The sequence below is a fragment of the Eubalaena glacialis genome, chromosome 9 (assembly GCF_028564815.1).
Source record: "Eubalaena glacialis isolate mEubGla1 chromosome 9, mEubGla1.1.hap2.+ XY, whole genome shotgun sequence".
NCBI lineage: Eukaryota > Metazoa > Chordata > Mammalia > Artiodactyla > Balaenidae > Eubalaena > Eubalaena glacialis.
The window spans coordinates 66,312,634-66,331,201 of NC_083724.1; the positions used below are offsets into that span (position 1 = coordinate 66,312,634).

Sequence of the window (18,568 nt, forward strand, 5' to 3'; positions counted from 1 at the left end):
ATTAAAGCTTTCCAGCAGTGACATAATAGGCTTCTTTGGGGGAACTAGTGAACTCTCTGCCTTGGAAAGTTCGAAACAGGGGGTAGATGATTCTTTGTCATGGTTACTGAAGAAAAGAGCTCTGCAAAGGTTGGATTAGAGGAATTTTAAGATAATTCCTAACGTTTAAGCTCTAAGATTTTAACCTATGTACTTTTTTTTTTTTTAACATCTTGGAGTATAATTGCTTTACAATGGTGTGTTAGTTTCTGCTTTATAACAAAGTGAATCAGTTATACATATACATATGTTCCCATATCTCTTCCCTCTTGCATCTCCCTCCCACCCTCCCTATCCCACCCCTCTAGGTGGTCACAAAGCACAGAGCTGATCTCCCTGTGCTATGCGGTTGCTTTCCACTAGCTATCTATTTTACATTTGGTAGTGTATATATGTCCATGCCACTCTCTCACTTTGTCACATCTTACCCTTCCCCCTCCCCATATCCTCAAGTCCATTCTCTAGTAAGTCTGTGTCTTTATTCCCTTCTTGCCACTAGGTTCTTCATGACCTTTTTTTTTTCCCTTAGATTCCATATATATGTGTTAGCATACTGTATTTGTTTTTCTCTTTCTGACTTACTTCACTCTGTATGACAGACTCTAGGTCCATCAAACTCACTACAAATAACTCAATTTCGTTTCTTTTCATGGCTGAGTAATATTCCATTGTATATATGTGCCACATCTTCTTTATCCATTCATCCGATGGTGGACATTTACGTTGCTTCCATGTCCTGGCTATTGTAAATAGAGCTGCAATGAACATTTTGGTACATGACTCTTTTTGAATTATGGTTTTCTCAGGGTATATGCCCAGTAGTGGGATTGCTGGGACTCCAGAGCAAATTTTTTCCTTAAGTTTGTTTTTCAATTATTTGTGTTTTGGTGCTTGAAAAATATCACTCAAGTTTTATATTCCAATAAGCACAAACTAACAGTTCTAAATATTAATTATGTATTACAACTAAGCACCAGCTAACAATCCTAAATGCTTTAATATAATGTCCCTTATCTGTTCTTCATCCCTATATAACTGTACTATAATAGAAGTTACTAATAATATTAATAAATAAACAAGAAACAGTAAAAATTAAGTAGTAATTAAAGTCCATGACTCACTGATAGTTTCTGTGACTTCTCTTCCCCTATCCCCTCTTTCTTGTCATTGTATGTCATACGACAGCCACTTCCTTTCCATTTATCAGTGGTATGAGAAGGACTGATATGACATGAGGGATGATTGGATAAGTTATTTCATTTTCTACCTATACTTCTGATTCTTTTTCAGAATCTTCTTTAAAATCTTCTAGAGTCACAAACTCTCGAGTATTTTTCAAAGTAGTTCTAAGTTTTGGATAGTGTATTTCAAAAGGAGAATTGATATTTTAGGTCTTTAAGGTAAATAATACCTTTAATTTACAACTTTGAGAGCAGTGAGTTTTGGGGTAGGACATTGTTTTACCTGTTGGATAGATCTGATTTAGCAATTGGTGATAACGAGGTTATAGAGGAAATGCTGCCTGAACCTTGCAGGTGGTTAAGGGTTTTAAGCTTCTGTTTCCTTCCAGGTAGATCTAGGCAGGATCTCACTAAAAGGCAGGAGGAAAAAGCTGTGTGTGTATTTTAGAGTTTTAATTTTGGCCAACAGTTTCATAACAATGAATATTCCTGCATGAAACGATTTTCAATGGAATGTATATGTATACATACGTAGATGGAATATACATATGTATACATATATATTAGATGGCATATATGTATATATTTTAATATATTATTATATATTAAATATTACATATAATAATATAATAAATAAAATTATTATATATTAAACATATCTTTTGAAGAACTCAGCTAAGAATTTGAACAACAGGCTATTTTAACGAATACATATAATGTATAACTTTAGAAAGAATATATATTCTCTATATTCCTCTAATTAAATTTTCTTAGTTATAAATTTTTTTTCCATTGAAAACTTATAGTATAAAACTAAAATTTTTCAATAATTTTTTTTATACTTGAAATTTTTCTTTTTTAATTTTTGGCTGCACTGTGCGGCTTGTGGAATCTTAATTCCCCCACCAGGGATCGAACCTGTGCCCTTGGCAGTGAAAGCACAGAGACCTAACCACTGGACCGCCAGGGAATTCCCTTCAACATGTCAGGTCTTCATTAGCTGTGGTAACTGATTGTTGGGCAATGGTAGGGAGAAGATCCTGATAATCCTTAAATCTAGTTGAAGTTTAAATTTAGTTTAAAATAATGCTAGTCAAGGATATGATACTGAACAGACAATCTAAATTTATTTATTTTATTACATTCAGTATTTAGGGACTTCTTTATTTTTCTAAATACATCAACCAAAAGTATAAAAAGAAGTACAAAAGTACTGGGTTGGCCAAAAAGTTCCTTTGGTTTTTAAGTAAAAATAAAAGACACATTTTTTATTTTCACCAAGAACTTTATTGAACAATGTATTCACCATTTTGTTCCACTAACTTCTGCCATTTTTCAGGCAACTTCATAATTCCATCTTCCCAAAACTTTCTATCTTTTTGAGCAGAGAACTTTTCCAGGTGCCTTTTACAGTCTTCCAGGGAATTGAAATTTTTTCCATTAAGAGAATTTTGTAAAGACCGAAATCAATGGAAATCCGAAGGTGCAATGTCTGGTGAATATGGCGGGTGAATCAGAACTTCCCAGCCAAGCTGTAACAGTTTTTGCCTGGTCATCAAAGAAACATGCAGTCTTGCGTTATCCTGATGGAAGATTATGTATTTTCTGTTGACTAATTCTGGATGCTTTTCGTCGAGTGCCACTTTCAGTTGGTCTAATTGAGAGCAGTACTTGTTGGAATTAATTGTTTGGTTTTCACTCCCTTCCAATCCCACCGTATACACAACATCACCTTCTTTGGATGAAGACTGGCATTTGGTGTGGTTGGTGGTGGTTCATTTTTCTTGCCCCACGATCTCTTCCATTCCACATTATTGTACACTTTTCATCACCCGTCACAATTTGTTTTAAAAACGGAACGTTTTTGTTGCGTTTCAGTAGAGAATCGCGTGCGGAAAGACGGTCATAAAGGTTTTTTCCGCTTAACTTATGTGGAACTCAAACATCGCAGCGATTAACATAACCAAGCTGGTGCAAATGATTTTCAATGCTTGATTAGGATATTTTGAGTATGTCGGCTGTCTCCCGCGTGGTATAACATTGATTGTTCTCAATTAATGTCTCGATTTGATCACTATCAACTTCAACTGGTCTACCCGACCGTGGAGCATCATCCAGCGAGAAATCTCCAGCACAAAACTTCGCAAACCACTTTTGACACGTTTGATCAGTCACAGCACCTTCTCCGTACACTGCGCAAATCTTTTTTGTGTGTTTCAGTTGCGTTTTTACCTGTCTTGAAATAATAAAGCATAATATGCCAAAAATGTTGCTTTTTTTCTTCCATCTTCAATATCCAAATGGCTACACAAAAATTCACCAAATTTGATAAGTTTCTTCTAAATGCACGCTGATATGACAGCTGTCACAATACAGTCTAACAAAATTGTTTTGAATGAAGTTAAAGACAACTAAGGTGTACTAGAGCCAAATTACTGAAAAAACTGAATGAACTTTTTAGCCAACCCAGTAGTATAACTTGTGGCACTACTATTGTTTATATTCTTGGTAAAAGATAGCCTGAAGATGGCTATTTGTTAAAACAGCTGTACTGTTGTCAAATTCTTAGCTGAACTCTTAAACAACAATAACAACAACAACAAAATGGGAATCCAGTAGGAAAGAACGGCTCTTAACTACAAGTTTCCTTCTTCTCCCTTTCCTTTCTTGCCTAAAATCCTCCATCTGTCAAGTCCTGACTCTTCTCTATTGTATTCAAAGAGACTGGGGCTCCCTTGAACCTTCAGTTTACTCCCGCCCTACTCATTCCCCTTGGGTGGGGCTGTTGTCAGAAGCATAGGAGCCAACTTCTTTGGGTTGTGCATGAGATTACTGACAGCAAGGGATGTTTCCCATTTCAGTGGACTCAACTTGGACTTTATTTATAAAATAGCACCAAATAACAGGTGCATTTAATTTTATATTTGCTGAGTAATAATTTTTTAAATTAAAATTTGATTTTAATAAAGTTAGCACTTGTACATAATCTAAAAAGTAAAATAGTGCTTTTAAGCTCATGAAAAACCACATTTTGGTACCCCATTGCTTTCTACGACCAGTTTCTGCTCCTTTGAAGCAACCAATTTTAATTCTTATAGCTGTTTCTTCTGATATTTAACTTTGTATTTCTAAATAACATGCATATTGTGCCACTTTTTCAACTTCCACCTCTACATATTATCTATTGGCTTCAACTTATTTATCTACATTGTACATTTCTACCACACGGCACACACTTATTTCTTCCTTCCTCCCATCCTTTCAGTAGGGTTGTATTTTGGTGTATTTTTCTACATTTTTTTTGGTCCCTCATCTTTATTTTTACTCTCTACAACGTTTTATTATATTTGTTGTTTATTGTCTGTCTTCGTATGTGGAGAGGAACTTTGTTTTGTTCATCGCTATCTCCCAAAGTCTAGACTAGTGCTTGGTACACAAGAGCTGCAAAGTAAAGATTTGCTGAATCATCAAATGAATGAGTAGTTAATAATTGTCTCATTTTATGTTGGATTAGTTTGTGTGCACCAATCACTAAGTTATTCTTAAACTGTCTAACAAAATTGAAAATCTCTCATTATGTTTCTATACCTCAGAAATTCTATCATTTTGAGTTTGTTGTAAGATGTATCACTCTTGGACTGTTCTCTCCACCTCCTCCTTTCTGGATGAATTGTTTTATAGGCTCCCTGTCACAGTCATCCCAGGACTTCTCTTCACCATCATCGTTGGCATTCCCTTTACTTCTCTTTTATATTGGATCTCTTGTTTACTGATCTCGTGCCCATCTTCCTTGTTTGATTTACTCCCTTGTGAAGTAGCTTCTTGAGAAATTATACATCAGAGGAAAAATTTTAAAACTTGCATTCTGAAAATGTCTTTACTTGATCTTTACCCTTTTTCATAGTTTAGCTGGCTGTTTATTCAGTTCTAGTGTCAAGAAGACTGAAGTCATTTGATTCATGATCTTTGTATGTGGCCCGTGTTTTCCTCTGGAAACTTGTATAGAGTGTATATGTTACCAAGTCTGGAAACAGGCAAATATCTAGAAATGGTTTATTGGTGTTACATTGTAACACATGATAAAATAATACTAATAATATGTATTTCTGTACTCTATGAACACAATGTGGAATCTTCTCTTTGTTCCCACTGTTCTGAAATTTCATGATGATGGGCCTGGCATAGATAGTTTTTCATTCATGCTGGGCACTCACTGAGCTCTTTCAATTTTAGAGATTTGAATAATTCGTTTCTGGGAAATTCTCTTATATTATTACTTTGCTGATTTCTCCCTTTCCACTTTCTTTACCTTCTGTTTCTAGAACTTCTGTTATTTATATGTTGGGATTCCTGGATTGATTTTCTTATCTTTTCTCTACTTTGATCCATTTTTGTTGTTTAGTTTTACTTTCTGGGAAGTTGATATCAATGTCTTATCTAATCTATACATGTTTAAATTTTACCCACTCTGCCGTGGAATATCCTTGATTCAAGGAAGAATATACCAAAGGGTTGGCACTAGAATTGTCTCTGTTCCATTCCTAGAGAAAGAAATGTTGACTGTTCAGAGTAAGATCATGTGTTATTCAAAAATTAGCTCTTCATTTGATTATAGCCTGAGTGTAGTGTGGATTTAGTTATACTGAGTCACCCTATCTCTCATATTACAGCTTAAAAGTTATAGGAAACAGATCTACTACATTTATCAGGAAGATATCAGGTTAAAAATAGCGGCAACACTTTAATTTGAATTAAAATTATCCATTTGGTGTATTATCTACAGCAAAATTTAAACTAAAATACTTCCGAACTGCTTGTCATCTTATGTCCAAACAAGAATGTAAATACAGTTTAGTGCTAGCCTGAGCAAAATTCAAATAGGCAAGCAAATCCTTTGAAAAGAAATTTATGTTTTCACAGTGAATATGAATGATTTTTGATTATTCTTGCTTTTGGATTTTCCATGTCACCACACCAGTTCCACTTGCATGGACACTCAGGAGTAAAACATTTGTGTCATTTCTAATGTTATACTTTAATTTGAAAATCATTTGATAGGACTGCTTTCTGTTTTGAGGCAGTCTCTGAGCTAATTGAACTGTGGTGGGTGGGGTTTGTTTATCATAAATAGTGGTGAATCAACACTAACCAGATCTATTTTGCCTATAACCTTGGGTATAGTACAGATATCTGCTATCAAAAAGTGGGGCTATTATTCCTTTAGAGTCTTTCATTTAAGAATGTACAATTCTTTCTATTTGAAAAAATGAGAAGTGACCTTTAAAACCTCTGGGCATGAAACCATGATATATAATACATCTGCCACTTGTGTTAAAGTTGTATAATAGGACCTGATAAAAGCATATTTGAAAAACCTGCTCTCACACTTTAACTTTTCAGATTAGAAAGAGAGTATTTCTCCAAAAACAAGAAACTAAATGAAGAAATCGAGGAACAGAAGAAAGTAATTATAGACCTTTCAAAGAGACTCCAGTATAATGAAAAAAGTTGCAGTGAATTACAGGAAGAACTTGTAATGGTAAGGATAAAAAAGAAAACCCTATGGCAGTTACTTTATTGGGTCAAATTTGATGTTTAACAGGTTTTTTTTTCTCACTACATGCCATGAGATAATTGTATGAAAGTAATTTTAGTGACATTGATATAAAATTTCAAAACTGGAGATGCTGTTTACAACAAAGCTATACATAATAAAACCTCTCTTTTTTGGAATAATTGGGAAAACTAAATGAATTAGTGGAAAGTCTGAATTACAGAGTGTTTTAAAATTGATTCAGGTGTTTTTGTTTTGTTTTTTTAAGTGCATAAAACAATGTTACCTAGATGGAGGTGGGGTTAGGGTTTATAATCGGTAGATCTAATGATTTCAAAGACCCCCCCCTTTTTTTTAAATAAATTTATTTTATTTTTGGCTGTGTTGGGTCTTTGTTGCTGTGCGTGGGCTTTTCTCTGGTTGAGGCGAGCGGGGGCTACTCTTCGTTGTGGTTCGTGGGCTTCTCACTGCGGTGGCTTCTCTTGTTGGGGAACACGGGCTCTAGGCGCGCGGGCTTCAGTGGTTGTGATACGCGGGCTCAGTAGTTGTGGCTCACGGGCTTAGTTGCTTCGCGGCATGTGGGATCTTCCTGGACCAGGGCTCGAACCCGTGTTCCCTGCATTGGCAGGTGGATTCTTAACCACTGCGCCACCGGGGAAGCCCTATTTTTATTTTTTAAATTTATTTTTGGCTGTGTTGGGTTTTCGTTGCTGCGCACGGGCTTTCTCTAGTTGTGGCGAGCGGGGACTACTCTTCGTTGTGGTGCGCCACCAGGGAAGCCCCAAAGACTCCCTTTTATAATCATTTTGAACCTGATCACCCTGTCTCCATTCCCCAATAATCGAGCCTTTACACCATCACCAAATTTATCTTTCTAAAGTATTGATCTGCTCTTGTCACCCTCCATTTATTAAAAAACCATCAGTGTCTCCCTGTTGCTTTCAGAATAAAGTCCAGCTTCTTGTCATGTAATCTAAGGCCCTTTTCTTTGTGGCTCTATGTTAACTTTTCCAGCTTCTTCTATTGTCGTTGCCCTCTCTTTATCTTGCTTCAGCCACATTAAAGTACTCTCAGCTTCGTAAACACATTATATATCTTCACAGTGTCTTACGTTTGTTCAGACTGTTCATTTTTTGACCCACATTGACTGAAATGCTCATTCTCTTCTTTTAACAAATTCCTATGTTATCCTGTGATGGTCAGCTCTGAAATTTTGCAGTCTGTGACGCTTTCTATGGTTCCATCTTTTCCTACTTTTTCATCCACCTAAAGTCAGAATTCTGCCCCCTCCCAACTTTGTGTTTCCTTAGTTCTTAGTTTAGCATCTTTATCATAACACCAAAATCTGATGTGTATTATCTCTGCCAAGAGATTGAGAGTGCATTGAGGCTAACTTCATTTTACATGCCAAGATTCCACAGTAGTACTTGCCTCAATAAACATTTGTTGGATGGATTTATTTGGTCGATGCACATACTCCTACTCTGCAGTTTGCTCGGAACCCCAAGAGGGAGGGCACAAAGTTTATAGTAATACCCTATTTCCTCTTTGTCTTGTTCTCCACGTACATACCTTACCCAGAGACTTGGCTACTTCACTTTCAATTATATTCCACAACTCTTAGCCATGTTAGTTACTGAGGAAAATGAATATTTTTTTCCTTGTCCAAAAAAGATGGAAACTCAGGGTTATACTAAGAAGTGGTAGCCAAATCAATGCTGCCTAGTTAGAAAGGTAACAATGACAAAGAAAGTAATGATGGGATAACATTTAAATTCTTTATCATTTTCAAATGACCCAATATTATATACAGACAGGTGGCCCTCTGTCTGTCTTGCTTCAGCCACATTAGAGTACTCTTGGCTTCCTAAACAAATTATATATTTTCTTAAGTTTCTTGCTTCTGTTTTGGTTGTTCATATTTTTGACCCACATTGACTGAAATGCTCCTTCTTTTCCCGTAACAAATGTCTGTATATCCTCTAATGTTCAACTCTGTCTCCATTTAACTCAGGATATCCAGTTTGTTCTGATAAAGGGATTGATATCATTGCTTGCACTGTGGTTGAATTTGTAGTTTGAGTTCTTTGGATGTGGGATTTTAGAAAGCTTAGAGCTCTCTGTGTGGCATGCTGTAGTGCCTATTCACTGTTATGTGCTACCCTAAATTTCATGGGCTATCCCACTTCTCACTCCTGGTTCAGGAGGGTAAATCATGGTGGAGAAAAACACATCAGAGTCATTGAGCTGAGTCTTGGTCTTGCTGTAATCAAACAGTTTGGAAAGTGAGTTATAACTGAGAATGCAATGGTGAAGACATTGTCACCAATATAATTTGCGTGAATCCTCCTGATTCTGGTCTCCTAGCACTCCAATGACTAGATAAAAGAAGACTGGCTGAATTCACCACTGAATTCAGGGCGCTTTGTGATTAAAAATAATTTACTTGGTGCCAACAGGTTTTTACTTTTTAACTTTTACAATTTGGTGGATGGTCTGAAATAAGGCGAGTTGTAGCTCACTAGCAACCACCGTTTGCTTGTTTGGACCATTGGCACTCAGCCTATAAAGCACTATTGTTCTGACTGGTGGAAAAGCCATTGGGATGTTCAGAAACGTATTCAGGTTGCAGCCTAAGTGATCTACAGTTTACATGGTTCAGCCTAACTATTTATATGTTCCTCTCTGTTTTTTCATCTCTCTTAAAGCCCTAGCTTTATGTCTTATTTTCTTCCATCTTTCTGTTTTCTTGTCCTCCTCTTTTTATCCTTCCTTATTATTAGCTTTCTCTTTTAACTTGTTCTGTTTTATTCTTTTTAGAACAGTTGCTTTCTATCTCTTTACCCAACCATAATATGAAATTTAAAGAATATTTAATGAAAATACTATTACTTTAAATAGTACAGTGTTTTATTTTTTATTAAAAAACTCATCTGTAGCTTTTCTTAAATCATTTTTTGGGTATATATTCCTTTATTTCCTTTTATTTTTTCTGTAGGTTAGTGGCCTTTGAGTTGGGAGGGGAATCTTATAAATTTCTCTCTAAAGAGGTATCTGTCAAATTAAAAATTTTAAACCATAAAAAATGGAGTTTTTTTTAGTTCTGCATCCTCACAGTCTGTTATTTTTGCTTTGAATTCATAATTGTTTTTGACTGAAGAGAAAATGCCTTAAGAAGAGGCTTTTACCTTTTGTTTTTGGAAATAAAACTTTGTTTTAATGACATCCTATGATCCTACGTACCCTAGTGTGTCTTTCCTACAGTTATGTTTCTATTGAACATAATAGTTTCAGCTTTTATAGAATATAGATGGGAAGCATAAGTTAGCTACAGGTAATTTTCCTCTCCCTTTGAGGTAACCGCTTGTTTTCTAGCTTAGGTCACATTCATGGCCATTATTCAAGTCTTGGTCTTTATTTTCTATGTTGCATTGTAAGAGAAAATTAAAGCCACTTTCCTCTATAGGTTTACTAGTGAGATCAAGGTATTATTAATATATGCAAAGACTTCAGGAAGTTTTGAGACTTAAAAATAGCAATTGTATAACCTAAGGTCGCATAGCCTCTCAGAACTGGAAGAAACCATAGAGATCATCCAGGTCAGGATATACAAAGTGTCAATAAGCCAGTTGCAAAGTGATAGCTTCCCTGTTTCAAGAGAGAGAATAAAAATATAGAGCATAATTTTGGAAAAGTTCGAACTGGTTATGTTGAGTCTTTTGTTGATATTTAAGGAATATAAACCCAGCCAACATTAATTGTACTTTTATATTTGTGAAAATACTCCTATTAAAGGTGTGGATTTAGAAGATATGATTAGCAAATGAGTAGTATATTATTATTATTTTTAATGTCATAGAATTAATAGAATTTCAACATAGGACATCTAAGGATTTAACAAAATTAGTTTCATGTTCCATGTTATACACTATTGAATTTGACTTTAAAAAGTTTTGATTAAAGTTGAACTATTAATTTTAAATTCTATGAATTTAATAATGATTTAATCAACTGCTAATTAAAACCGAATTTCAAGTTTAAGCTGCTTAGTGATCATGCTTATTAAAGCCCATCAGAGGTTCAATAGATCCAGTTGGGTCTTTTAGTCATTACTGTGAGTTTTTTTTTTTTTTTTTTTACTGTGAGTTTTTATATCTGCTTCTCTTGAAGCAGGGGAGCTATCATTTTCAAATTGGTATTATTAGGATTTGCTTTGTGCTTTCCACAATGAAATTTTTTTAAGTCCATGATTTCTTGAGATTTGTTTTTCTGCCACTCAGTAATATTTAGTTACAGCTCTAGGAGAGACCACATATTGAAAAGGGAATTCTAGTTCTCATGAGGTTTTGCTCAAAGAATATTTTATTCTCTAAAGAACTTGTGATTGAAAATGGTCAAGTGTATGTTTTTTCCCTATACTTTGGGGGCTTGACTGATTATATAATAATAATGATTGCTAGCATTAGATAGGATTTTGGCAAGTGCTTTGATTGCTGTGCTTTGTGGTAAAGTAAAAGTTTCTTGATAATATTTTTGCATCAAATGATCAGTTAGGTTTGCTTTAGAAGGACATGTTTCTGATTTTGCAGGAGGCATTCAAAACTAGTGGGCTAATAAAAATTCTATTCTGAATTTTTACTAAAAATTTGTTGATTCCTGCTTTTTACCAATAATAGGAGTAGTATTTATATATGAGCATTGTTTTTGCTAATATAAACATCACTTTCTGTCTCTCTTAGTGGTCCTTAAAAATTTAATACTATTAAATAGTATTTCTCAAATGTGTGTATGTTTGTATTTGTGTATTTAAATGTGTATTATATGACTGGCTTCCTAAATTTATAATGTGGGCATAAAGCTTTTTTATTAAGCTTTTTGAAATTTATTAATATATATATTCTTAAATTTTGAAAATTTAAATCTCATTTTTGACCTGGGAAAAAATAAAATGGTATTGTGTTTGTGTGTATGTGTGTGTGTGTGTGCGTGTGTGAGAGAGAGAGAGAAGGAGAGAGAGAGAGAAAGATAGAGATAGAGAGAGATGTTTATATGTCAGGGCCTATATTGAGATTGGACAGTAGCATTTTCTGAAAAATAAACTAAGTGTAAAGCTGTGTAAGGGAAGGTGACAGTTCGTCATATGCCATAAGCAATTGGGATCATAGAATGCTCACATCCGTGGAAGCAGCATAGGTGAGCAAGGAGGGAAAAAAATAGTAAACTGTTTTATGAAGAAGTAAGTGAGGTTAGTTATCTTCAATATGATCAAAGGAAAAGCTGCAGATGGTGATGATTATGAAAGCTAACCAGATCAAATTCAGTTTAGCTGAGCAAGCTCTCCTGGAGTCCTTACATGGGCTGCCTATGTGGTAACTGGGTGGAAGATAAGATGAAAAGGTGAGATGTGGAGCATAAGTATGTGATGTCGGTTGCAGGTTCTGATGCGCCTCTGTTTTTTTCAGAATTCCTTTGTAATGGCTTAAAATACATTTAAACTAATTTAAAAGCTTATGTGAGTTCAAAACTGTCCAGAAATTATAGGTGTTATGTATCACTGCTACAAAAGTTCAACCTACTTTTAAAATGCTAATTTCATTAAACAAATCCAGTGACTAAGTAAAGGTATTTATTTTTTACCTGTTTGTTTTTTCTATAATTTTTAACCTTATTAACAGTTCCCCTTAATTGCTTTTATTCTTATTTATGGTTTGAGTCAACTTTTCCATTGCAGATCAGCAGAGCTCATTTGGCTAATTTCTAGATATAAATGTTTGCATATGCTTTTTAATGTTTTCTTCACGAGTTTGTGTTAGAAATTTTTATTTACATGCATATCCATTTATGATATTCATGCATGATTAGCAAAAGTGAGGGATGAGTTTTTATAGGCTCAAAGAAAGATAAGATGATAGAATGACATGTTAGATTAAGCCAGAAATTCATTTACTTTAGCAGTGTTTATAGTATACCAAGGTGGAAATACTACATAGTTCTTTGTCATCTCATTGTTCTTTCTGGTTAAAGATATTCTATAACCAACCTTGACTCCTCTTTAATAATACATTAAGGTCTGTCAGTCACAAATGCTTCTGAACTTTCTTTGAATATTTTGATATTTTTAGTCCCCTTTCTACACTGGTTGTAGATTCATCATGACATCCATAAAGTAGTCCTTGGTTCTTTAACCAAGGTTAAAGAGTGAGTGATCAATAAATGTTCATCCGAACATCATCTGATTAGCCAACATAGCAGTAAGGAACTTTTATTCCTAGGGTAATAAACTCTTTATGTGAATTATGTCCAAAGCAAAAAGAAGTGAGTTCTTTTATCCTACCATTTTGTCTTTTAAACTTCTGAGCATGTTTAGAATTACAGAATTTGTTGAATCAGCATTTTAACATTTAACCTAAACTTACTCTTTATGTCACACAATAAAGCATGTTAATCAAAAATTAGAAACTTAGTATTTTATCTTGCTTTGCAGTTTGTTTTTGACCCAGCAGTTTTGTTTATTTAGCTGGTAGGTTCTGTTTTTATTCTAGAATTTCTTGCATATCAAAAGGCTACTAAGAGAACTAACAGCTTTGAGAACAAAATTTAAATATAAGTGCAATCCACACTTAAAAAAAGTCCCAAATGTTTTCTCTATATGAATGAAGAATGGAAGCTTCATTTCTAAAACAAAAACAATTTATTAGGAAAAAAATTGTCAACTGTAAAAAGAAAAGGACACTTTGCTGTACACTTGAAACTAACACAATTTTGTAAATCAACTCTACTTCAGTAAAAAACAATGAAAAGGACAGTTTTTCTGGTCATAACCTGGTTCATAAACCTATTAGATGTAAGTAAAATTTGTATTGGCTGTATTATGAGACTATGACCCAGATACCTCTGTAGAAAATTATAATACTACTAATTATAAATAGAATAGCAACTTTAAGGCATAGTTAATTAATTCTTTTTAAGCCTGTCATTCATCAGATCTTTTCTTTATTGTTCGAAAAATTTTACACTAATCAGTGTTTCCTGGCTAATTTGACATTAAATTTGGTTTTAAACTGTAATGGTATTGAAATTTTAGTTCATCTTTTTAAAATTGAAATATAGCTGATGTACAATATTATGTTAGGTTATACAACATAGTGATTCAACATTTAAATACATTATGAAGTGATCACCATGGTAAGTCATCTAGTAACCATCTGTCCCCATACAAAGTTATTATGGTATAATTGATGATATGCCTTATGGTGTATAATACATCCCTGTGACTTATTTATTCTATAACTGGAGGTTTGTACCTCTTGATTCCCTTCACCTACTTCACCCATTCCCCCATCTCCCCTCTGGCAACCACCATTTGTTCTCTGTATCTGTGAGTCTGTTTTCATTTTGTTTTGTTTATTTGTTTTGTTTTTTAGATTCCACACGTGAGATTATATGGTATTTGTCTTTTTCTGTCTGACTTATTTCACATATTTAGCTCATTGTTTAGTCAGGATTGAACCCTACACTTGAAAGAGAAGAATTATTGTTGAACTAGGAATTTAATTGAACCTTTATATTAAGCTGACTCCAAGTATGCAATTTTTCTGGAATTCTACATTTATACTTATGTAAATTTCTATTCCTTGAGATTGATGGGGACTTAGCCTCAGTTGGCATTTCATAATATTCATATATTTTCATATTTCATATATAATATTTCATATATTTTGGCGACAGATTGATCTGGGTTTTAATCACAACTCCATCTCATAATAGTTGTGTGACCTTTAGTGATATTATCCCTCTGAATCTGTTTGCTCATTGTAAAATGGTGCTAATAATATCTACTGTGCAGGATTTTCAGTGAGCATTAAAGATAATATATGTGTTGAAATAATAGAGTGTGTGTATATGCATGTAATTTGTGAATATGATGCTGGATTTCCTCTGGAAATATACTTCTATGATAATATTAGGAAAATGCTGAATAAGAAGTCCTAGGATACTAAACCTTTAGGACATTAAAATATATTGTAGGGAAGAACTTCTGAAATGATGGAGTAAGGAGCTTGGTGAACCTAACAAAAAAAAATTTAATTGGTGAAAAATTAAAAAAAACAAAACAAAAAACCAACCATATAAAGCTCTGAAAATTGTCCTAAGGGCAAAGGAGAAACTTTCATTCAAGAAAATCTACTAATCATCAAAATTAAAAACCTTGGTTCCTCAAAGAACACCATCAGAAAGGTAAAAAGACAACTTATAGAACGGGAGAAAATATTTGCAGCTCATATATCTGATAAAGGAGTTTTAACTGAAAGAACTCCTATAACTCAACAATAGAAAGACAACCTAATCGAAAACTGGACAAAAGATCTGAAAAGAGACTTCTCCATAGAAAATATATAAATGGCCAGTAAACACATAAAAAGCTGCTCAGTATCACTAGTCATCAGGAAAATGCAAATCAAAACCATAATGACATATTGTATCACATACACTAAGATGACTGTAATAAAAAAGACATGTAATAGCAATTATTGGCAAGGATGTGAAAGAATTGGAATCCTCATACACTTATGCTGGGAATGTAAAATGATGCCTCCACTTTGGAAAATAGTTTGGAAGTTCCTCAAAATGTTAAAATTGGAGTTACCATATGACTTAGTAATTGTACTCCTAGGTATATACCCAATAGAAATGAAAATATACATCTACATATTCATAGCAGCATTTTTGATAACAGCAAAAAAATTGAAACAACCCAAATGTCTATCAGCTGATGAATGGATGAACAAAAGTTGGTAAAAACATAACATGGAATATTATTCAGGGATAAAACGAAATAAAGTACTGATCAGTAGTTCAAAATGGATAAACCTTGAAAACATTAAACTAGGTGAAAGAAACCAGACACAAAAGCCAGACATATAATCTATAATTCAATTTATATGAAATGTCTAGAGTAGGCTATCTGTAGAGATAGAAAGTAGATTAGGGTTGCCTAGGGCTGAAGGGATTGGGAGAAAATGGGGCGTGACTGCTAATGGGAATGGGATCTCTTTTTGGGGTGATGAAATTGTTCTAAAATTGATTGTGGTGATGGTTGAGCAACTCTATGAATGTACTAAAAACCATTGAATTGTGTACTTTAAATGGATGAATTATGTAAATTGTATCTCAAGCTATTGAAAATAAGAAAATCTAGTAAATTTCAGTAAGAACAGCAAGAGTGTGGCATTTGAGTGATGGCTGGTTCCATAACCCCTTTTCTACCCCCTGCTCCTTGTTACAGAACCTCTACCCTGGGCTGTTGCAGCCAAGAGGATGATCCCTTCCTCTCTCTCTAGCTCCAAGGCTGGGGCTATGCTTTCATTGTAGGAGAGGTACACTGCTGGAATTTCTCATCTGTCAGACCCCTGTGTTGTAGCAACTCTATTCCAGGCAAGCGGGGCTGAGAGGTCCAGATCTCTCTTCCTCTACCCAGCTTTACTTGGAATGAAGTAGTTGTACCCCAGGCATGGCAGACCAAGAATATTGGGGCCAACTGCCCTTGCCCCAGAGCACCACGGGTTGCACTTGGTCACTTAGAGAGCAGGATTGTTGTTTTGGAAAAGTGGGTCCTCACTCCCAACTCCAATGCAGTGGCACAGGAGTTCTGCCTAGGGGGATAGGCTGGCTGGCTGTAAGGGGAAAGAGCTCTGCAGCTCTGTTTAATGGGACTGACCTTACTTGAAATAAGATGAGTGAAAACTGAAACAACATATCAAATCTTATAGGATGCAGCTAACACAGTGCTTAAGAGGAAAATTTATAGCTGGAGTCACTTGTATTAAAAAAAAATCCTCAAATTAATAACCTAACGTTTCACCTTAAGAAACTAGAAAAAGAAGAGCAAACTAAACCCAAAGCAAGTGGAAGAAAAGAAACAATAAAGACTAAAGCAGAAACAAAAGAAATAATAATATGGAATAATAGAGGAAATCAATGAAACCAAAAGTTGATTCTTTGGAAAGATAACTAAATTGATTAACATTTAGTTAGACTGACCAAGGGAAAAAGAGAGGAGACTCAAATTATTAAAATCATGAATGAAAGAGGGGACACAACTATCGACTATACAGGAATAAAAGAATTATAAGAGAATACTGTGAACAACTATATGCCAACAAATTAGATAATTTAGATGAAATGGACAGATTTGTAGAAAGACACAAACTACCAAAACTGGTAAAGAAGAAATAGAAAATCTGGATAGACCTATAACAAATAAAGAGATTGACTTAGTAATCAAGAAACTTTTCTTAAAGGAAAGTCCAGGCCCAGAAGGCTTCACTGGTGAATTCTACTAAATGTTTAAGAAGAATTAACACCAATTCTTCACAGATTCTTTCAAAAAAGAGAAGAGGAGGCAACACTTCCCCTCTCATTATGTGAAGTTAGTTTTATTACCCTGATAACAAACCAAAGACATAGCAAGAAAAGAAAACTCAGACCAGTATCCCTTTTGAGTATAGATGCCAAAATCCTCAACAATGTGCTAGCAAACCAAATCCAGCAATTTATAAAAAAGATTTTACACTATGATCAAGTGGGATTTATCCCATAATGTAAGACTGGTGTAACATCTGAAAATCAACTAGTTAATACAGTTTATTAATAGAATGACAAAAACCAAATGATCATCTCAATAGACAGAGAAAAAATTTGATAAAATTCAACATTTTTCATGATAAAGATGCTCAACAAACTAGGAGAAGAAAGGATCTTTCTCAACTTGGGAAAGAGCATCTATGAAAAACCTAGAGCCAACATCAAAGTTAATGGTGAAAGACTGCTTTCTTTCCAAGATCAGGAACAAGACAAGGATGTATACTCTCACCGTGTTTAGTCAACATTGTACTGGTGGTTCCAGCCAGGGCAATAAGGCAAGAAAAAGAAATAAAATGCATTAATTTTGGAAAGGAAGAAGTAAACTATCTATTTGCCGATCATGTAATCTTGTATATTAAAATTATAAGGAATTCACACACACACAACTATTAGAAATAATAAATAAGTTTAGCAAGGTTGCAGGGTACAATGCAAGATCAATACCAAAATCAATTGTATTTCTATACACCAGCAATGAACAATCCAAAGATGAAATAAAGGAAACAATTTCATTTATGATAGTGTCAAAAGGAATAAAGTACTTAGGAGTAACAACAAAAGAAATACAAGAATTGTATGCTGAAAACTAGAAATCATCACTTAAAAAAATTAAACAAGACCTAAGTGAATGGAAAGACATTATATGTTCATGGATCATAAGAACTAATATTATTACTTGTTAAGATATTAGTACTCCTCAAACTGATGTATAGATTCATTGTAATCTCTATCAAAATCCCAGCTGGCTTTTTGGAGATACTGACAAGCTGATTGTAAAATTCATATGGAAATACAGGAGACAGAATAGCCAAAATAATCTTGCAAAAGAAGAGTAAAGTTGGAGGAGTAACATTTCCCAATTTTAAAGCTTACTACAAGGCTATAGTAATCAAGACAGTGTGGTATTGGCATAATGTCGACATATAGATCAATGGAAAAGAATTGAGAGTACCGAAATAAACCCCTACAATTATGTTTAATTGTTTTTGAAAAGGGTGCCAAGTTAATTATATTAAAAGAGTAATATTTTTCAGCAAATCGTGCTGAAAGAACTGGGTATCCACAAGCTAGAGAATGAATTTGAACCCCTACACAAAAGTTAAATGGTTCGTAGGCCCAAATAGAATAGCTGAAACTACAAAACTCTTAG

The 18,568-nt window shown here is 34.2% G+C and overlaps 1 protein-coding gene across 6 annotated transcripts in view; it reads left to right on the forward strand.

The window, feature by feature from the left end:
• CCDC171 (coiled-coil domain containing 171) overlaps positions 1-18,568 on the forward strand; it is a 355,460-nt gene that overhangs the window by 90,285 nt on the left and 246,607 nt on the right. For all 6 annotated transcript variants that reach the window (XM_061199072.1, XM_061199071.1, XM_061199076.1 and 3 more), the window contains one exon: positions 6,621-6,759. In XM_061199072.1, coding sequence (XP_061055055.1) covers positions 6,621-6,759 — 139 coding nt within the window. The remainder of the gene's footprint in view (positions 1-6,620; positions 6,760-18,568) is intronic.